The 7,287-nt window shown below is 41.8% G+C and overlaps 1 protein-coding gene across 1 annotated transcript; it reads left to right on the top strand.

Annotated features, from left to right (window-relative positions):
* Nucleotides 1-3,888: 3,888 nt before the first annotated feature.
* LOC146495811 (uncharacterized) lies at nucleotides 3,889-7,248 on the top strand. Its single transcript, XM_085144518.1, has one exon. The coding sequence runs from the start codon at nucleotides 3,902-3,904 to the stop codon at nucleotides 6,956-6,958; it is 3,057 nt and encodes a 1,018-aa protein (XP_085000644.1). The 5' UTR covers nucleotides 3,889-3,901; the 3' UTR covers nucleotides 6,959-7,248.
* The last annotated feature ends 39 nt before the right edge of the window (nucleotides 7,249-7,287 follow it).

Here is a 7,287-nt window from a genome sequence, read left to right as displayed (position 1 = left end):
GAGCTCCGCGCCTGAGTCCACTCTTTAACAACCGTGACAACTTTCCTGTTTTCAAATATTGGTTTAATGTTAAGAGATATATTCTAAAACACTTCTTCAGCTGAGAATCGGAGAGGAGAAACACACAGTTTTACTTGTTGCTTAGTGTAACGGAGGGAAGGTGATGTTTTTCAGTGTTCGTTTAAAGGAGGGGAAACCTTCCTCCAAAACGGACAGAGCAGTGGAGCCGCCAAGGGAAAGCACACAACTTTAAAACTGTATAATTAAAATATAATTTATTATATTTAAATAATTAAAAATGTAAAATGAATTAAAACAACCCTGGCCAGGGGACAACACAATAAAAATCAATAAAACACAACATTAAAATCCGGTGGCGTCCGCCACGATATAAGAGTCACTAAAAAGTTAAAAATCCAGCGGAGCGGTGCAGGAGGGGAACCCGGCGGCGTCCTCGCCTTCCTCCCCACGTTCTGCGCCCCGGTGCGCCCGGGTGGGCAGAGCTCTCAACTCCGCCCGCCGCTTCTTTGTAACTGTCACTCGGCACCGGCCCGTCTCGTCGCCTCCAATTCTCTGCAGACGCGTACTCTGGCCTCGTGTTGCTGCAGCAATCGGCCCGCTCGCTCTGCGTCTCTCGTTGCCGGCGCTGTATCCTCCTCTCTCCTTGACGCCAAGCTCCCCCAGCCTTATGTGTCCCTGCGCACTCTGTAAATTACTACTGCCGTTCCTCTCAGGTGTGTCAAATTAATAAAAAGGGGGAAACGGGTGGAGTCTCTCCAGGACGAATTGACGGATGCAACCAAAACATGCGGCATAAATACAAACACTCCACAAGATACAAAACATGCAATATAAAAAATAAATAAGCACACTTCACATTAAAACACAGCAAAGTAAAATAACATCCGTCTTCCCCTGGATGACATTAGCAAGGGCAGCTCTGAGCTCTCGCACGAGAGTGAGGGCTCAGGGACTCGCAGCTCTGAGACTGCCCTGGTCTTTATTTTATACATCAGTGGGTGTTTGTTCCTTACATTGGAATGTGGATGTGTGTGTGTGATCAGGGTTTGTATATGGACGCAGTGCAGCTGTTCCCTCATCACCTGCAGGAGTTTGTAGACCTGTTGACAGAGAAAGAACTGTGAGTGCGACTGCCTTTAGAAGAATTGGACATACTGCTGGAAAACTGAGCACACACACAATCTTAATTCAAGTGTGTGTTCAAATTGTCAAATTTGATGGGAAGAAAAGGACAAGCACAAAGGCAAACTCTACACATATACAGCTGCAGTAATTTGAGCAAAGAGCTGGGTTTTGTTTTTTTGGGGGTGTTTTTTCTATAAAGTGACACAAAATGCTTTAATTGCCACAACAAACCACTAAAACTGTATTCCTTTTTACTTGATATTGTCAATAAATACAAGATTGATCTATGTGACATGCCTTAAAAAAACGAGTAAAATTGACAGTTTATACCGGAAGTTGTTACATTCCAACTTATTAAGAAAAACTCTGTGGAAGTGAGAAAGGAAAACGCTGCCACTCGGCATATTACCATGTTGCCACCTCTTAAAGAGTTTTTAATATATTTTTTAATCATAATAAATCAAGTAAGGATTATATTTTCTTTTCTTTGTTAACAAAACATCTACTGGACTGCGGAGTAAATGGGGACAAACTTGCAGGATAAAAAATAGACGAACTCTGCTGTGTTTCCGAGTAACCGTATTATGGAGAGAAAAAGAGCAACAAAATTCAAAGTGCGGCCGACATGACCGCAGCCGAACACGTGAGAGCTCACTGGACCAGTTTCTCGTTGATTCACAAGTCCAAAAGTTTAGGAAGACATCCCTCTTTTTATGTGTTCTCCTTTGAACTTGTACAGTATCTTAACTCAATTAAGAACTCCACTAACCCAAAAGTTATAAAAACTATTGGTGTTTGTGAAAAAATTAAGATCTTTCAGTCACTTTATTCTTTGGCTTGATCAGTTACTTTTCCCCTAGCATATTTATATTGTTGTTTCTGAATACTGTTCTTGTATTTTTTTTATCTATGCATACAATTCTTTTGTAAGTACAACACCATTATTGTGGTACTGTTTAATTCCATTTTTGTATTGTACTGATGTTTAAATAAAGGTTTAAGGAAAAAAAAACAGTTTTCTTCTGCCACGCGCATCCGAGTTACGAGCTTAACGCGGGCGGTTGCGCATGCGCGAATTCTCGTGCATTCGAACGACTTACCTCATAGAAGGTTTTGATGTGTTACGTCAAAGAAGTCCTTTAATGTGGTTTTACTTTGAACCGGGAAAGTCCTTAAATAGGAGCCAAGCGAAGTCAAAAAGTTATCACTACCAGAGACCCCCTCGACAGTAGTTACATGTCAAACTTACCACGCTCTTTCAATTCAGAAAGTTTAGCGTTTCAAGAAGATTTTAACAGAGAGAATCCGTGTGAAATAAAAATGTCTGCAACACAGGATTATAATACTCAAACCCCACTGGTCGTATCACCAGATGAGCTGTCACCGATTATCGATAACGCCTTCAACAAGCTCGATGATGTACAGTGGACTTTAATAGAAAATGGAGCTTGGGATTCTGATATTCAAGCAGTTTTGGCTGATATGATTTCTGAAATCATACAGATCACCTCAGTCAACATTTTGAGACGTGCTCTTCCCGTCATTCAGAGCGATGCATCTGCAGAAATAGAAACAAATCCATCATTTGGCGACTCCATCTCAATCACTATTGCAAACCTGCTCAATATCCCAAAGCAGATATGCGGCAGTGCTAAAAAGCTGACACAGATGGTTGAGGAGGAGATTTCAAATAAGGTCAAATATATAGTCGCCCTGGTCAGAGAGCGCTTCAATTTACCATCAGACCCCGCTGTTTACGTCAGTGGGGCAATTCGTAATATTAGAAAACTGCGTGTCATGGTTTCTCATGCTCTCTCATGCTTGAAAAGATATGCAAGTAAACTGAAATGCCCGTGCATGGGAAAGGAAAGCGATTCAAGTGAGTCTGAGTCCAGCAAAGATAGCATTGAGTCCAGCATCTCAGTCAAATCAGCCACCCAGGAGGTTAGTGAGATTCTGACCAAATGGTGTCAAGATTCAGATTTTGCAGATGATGAATTATCGGATGATGACAGCGATATGGAAATTGAGCCACCCGCTAAAATAGAGCAACTTTCAGAAAAGAAAGAAAGTTCAGAAAGTGGCGAATGTGCAGAAGCTGAAAGGCAGGCAGAAAGTATTCCACCTGAGACCCCAGTAGAAAAAATTGCAGCTGACATTGTCAATATTATACTTGACAATCTCCAGTGCACTGACACTGATTATTCTTGTCACAGTGAGAAATGTACCTCACCCAAATCTGGATTCAACGGGGGAGTCATCTTTGATAAAGTGAGAGAGTTTTTTACCTCACGTGCTCGTTCTGCACCGCAAAAATCACGCAAACTGCATTTTTCCAAGATTGCAGGAAAACATTTTGAAAAGATGAAAGGGGAGCTGAAAACAACAGTGAAGAAGAGCAAAGACTATTTTATTAGTCTGTCAAAGGTAACCCACTCCCCTGAAACTGAGAGAATGGGTTCCCACGACAGTATGAGTGTCAGCCTCCCAGGTTCAGCATGCGAAACTCCTCGTTCAAATTCTAGCATGTCTGTCCGTGCCCCTTCTAGAAGCTCATCTACTCTGGGAAACATGATAAAATCTGCTACTCCAACTAGCTTTAATGTCATCAAATCTGAAATTAGTGACATATACAGCGAGTTCACAAAAGAGAAAGAACATGACAGTATCCAAGAAAGGCTCGAAAACATTCAAATAAGCGAGAAAGTGAAGAATTTCTCGAGAGAATTGACAGAGTAAACTGTACGACCATTTAATGATAAGTCGTATATACCAAATTCCCACAACTGTTATGGGTAGAAGTCTATCAGACTCCGTCATCTCCAAGACACCACAGCAAGTAGCTGAATCCAGAGTTTTCTTTTCTCCTGAAGTCCTCTATGTAATCATAGAAGACGCAGTTGGAAAGTTTTTGCAAAAGATTCTGCTTTTGGTTGATGGTGAAACAATAAATGAAATTGTTCAGAGCGAAAAAGTGTCTGATGCTGTTGAAGAGATCCAAAAGGTCATTGCAAAGGGAGAGAAACGGGCAAGAGACACAGAATCAGACTATTCTCAGAAAAGTGTCAGAGAATCTAAAAAACCCTGTCCTTCTAGACCAGCGTCTCTGGAAAAGCAGGTCAAGTCACCAGAGAAACGCTCAACATCCTCTTGTTCAAGTTCAACACCAGTTCTCGAGAGGATGGAGGAGGAAATGTCTGGAAAGTCAGAGGACAGATTCTCAGGGGACATACCCTTGGAAAAGTCTGAGGAGAGTTTAGCGTTTCAAGAAGATTTTAACAGAGAGAATCCGTGTGAAATAACAATGTCTGCAACACAGGATTATAATACTCAAACCCCACTGGTCGTATCACCAGATGAGCTGTCACCGATTATCGATAACGCCTTCAACAAGCTCGATGATGTACAGTGGACTTTAATAGAAAATGGAGCTTGGGATTCTGATATTCAAGCAGTTTTGGCTGATATGATTTCTGAAATCATACAGATCACCTCAGTCAACATTTTGAGACGTGCTCTTCCCGTCATTCAGAGCGATGCATCTGCAGAAATAGAAACAAATCCATCATTTGGTGACTCCATCTCAATCACTATTGCAAACCTGCTCAATATCCCAAAGCAGATATGCGGCAGTGCTAAAAAGCTGACACAGATGGTTGAGGAGGAGATTTCAAATAAGGTCAAATATATAGTCGCCCTGGTCAGAGAGCGCTTCAATTTACCATCAGACCCCGCTGTTTACGTCAGTGGGGCAATTCGTAATATTAGAAAACTGCGTGTCATGGTTTCTCATGCTCTCTCATGCTTGAAAAGATATGCAAGTAAACTGAAATGCCCGTGCATGGGAAAGGAAAGCGATTCAAGTGAGTCTGAGTCCAGCAAAGATAGCATTGAGTCCAGCATCTCAGTCAAATCAGCCACCCAGGAGGTTAGTGAGATTCTGACCAAATGGTGTCAAGATTCAGATTTTACAGATGATGAATTATCGGATGATGACAGCGATATGGAAATTGAGCCACCTGCTAAAATAGAGCAACTTTCAGAAAAGAAAGAAAGTTCAGAAAGTGGCGAATGTGCAGAAGCTGAAAGGCAGGCAGAAAGTATTCCACCTGAGACCCCAGTAGAAAAAATTGCAGCTGACATTGTCAATATTATACTTGACAATCTCCAGTGCACTGACACTGATTATTCTTGTCACAGTGAGAAATGTACCTCACCCAAATCTGGATTCAACGGGGGAATCATCTTTGATAAAGTGAGAGAGTTTTTTACCTCACATGCTCGTTCTGCACCGCAAAAATCACGCAAACTGCATTTTTCCAAGATTGCAGGAAAACATTTTGAAAAGATGAAAGGGGAGCTGAAAACAACAGTGAAGAAGAGCAAAGACTATTTTATTAGTCTGTCAAAGGTAACCCACTCCCCTGAAACTGAGAGAATGGGTTCCCACGACAGTATGAGTGTCAGCCTCCCAGGTTCAGCATGCGAAACTCCTCGTTCAAATTCTAGCATGTCTGTCCGTGCCCCTTCTAGAAGCTCATCTACTCTGGGAAACATGATAAAATCTGCTACTCCAACTAGCTTTAATGTCATCAAATCTGAAATTAGTGACATATACAGCGAGTTCACAAAAGAGAAAGAACATGACATTATCCAAGAAAGGCTCGAAAACATTCAAATAAGCGAGAAAGTGAAGAATTTCTCGAGAGAATTGACAGAGAAACTGTACGACCATTTAATGATAAGTCGTATATACCAAATTCCCACAACTGTTATGGGTAGAAGTCTATCAGACTCCGTCATCTCCAAGACACCACAGCAAGTAGCTGAATCCAGAGTTTTCTTTTCTCCTGAAGTCCTCTATGTAATCATAGAAGACGCAGTTGGAAAGTTTTTGCAAAAGATTCTGCTTTTGGTTGATGGTGAAACAATAGATGAAATTGTTCAGAGCGAAAAAGTGTCTGATGCTGTTGAAGAGATCCAAAAGGTCATTGCAAAGGGACAGAAACGGGCAAGAGACACAGAATCAGACTATTCTCAGAAAAGTGTCAGAGAATCTAAAAAACCCTGTCCTTCTAGACCAGCGTCTCTGGAAAAGCAGGTCAAGTCACCAGAGAAACGCTCAACATCCTCTTGTTCAAGTTCAACACCAGTTCTCGAGAGGATGGAGGAGGAAATGTCTGGAAAGTCAGAGGACAGATTCTCAGAGGACATACCCTCGGAAAAGTCTGAGGAGAAATTCTTGGAAAAGTCTGAGGAGAAATTCTTGGAAAAGTCTGAGGAGCAAACCTCAGAAAAGTTAGAGGAAAAACTGTCTGAAATGTCTAAAGAGAAACCCTCAGAAAAGTTGGAGAAAAAGCTCTCAGAAGTGTCAGTGTCATCTCAGGCAGCATCCGAGAACCTTGCCATGTGTCTTATAGCTAGACTCGTGGCTCAGTACAAAAAGAGCCTAAAAAAGCCGCTTTCATTACCTAACAAAGCTTTAGGAGACATCATTGAACATCTCAACAACTTGGTGCAACCTGAAATCAGCATTGAGGAGTCTATAACAAATCTGGACAAGAATGTGAGTCAATTGACCAAAAAAATGTTTAAAGGACTCGTCAAGGAGTTTGGCTCCACAGAACAGGTCATGAATGCTGCTTTTGCAGGTGATAGTTCATTTGATGAGGCTATTTTGAAGCATTTGAAAATCAATTTGGGTGTCCTCACAAGTCCTCCAAAAAAGTCCAGAATTGCCAGGTTCTTTGCAGCAGTGGGAAGAGCTATTATGAAACCCTTCAGATGCTGTTTTAAGGGCAGCGATGACTAAAGACCTTGACTTTTCCACTGCCTTGCTTCAAATCAAAATTCCTAAAAGTCTTTACAGTTTTCCTAAAAAACTATTATATCTTCACTGTGTCTCCTTTGTGTTTTCCATCGTACCCAGCCAGCCGCAGCAGATGGCTGCCCCTACATGAGTCTGGTTCTGCTGGAGGTTTCTGCTTTTTAGAGCAGTTTTTCCTCCCCACTGTCGCCAAGTGCTTGCTCATAGGGGATCATTTGATTGCTGGAATTTTCTAAAGATGGTGTTTTGAACTGTAAGGTGGAGGTCCTACAGGCCCTCCACCTTACAGTTCAAAACACCTTCGGGAGACTTCT

The sequence above is a fragment of the Neolamprologus multifasciatus genome, chromosome 19, assembly GCF_963576455.1.
Source record: "Neolamprologus multifasciatus chromosome 19, fNeoMul1.2, whole genome shotgun sequence".
NCBI lineage: Eukaryota > Metazoa > Chordata > Actinopteri > Cichliformes > Cichlidae > Neolamprologus > Neolamprologus multifasciatus.
Note: the sequence above shows the minus strand (reverse complement) of the source record. Positions and strands in the feature narration are given on the sequence as shown.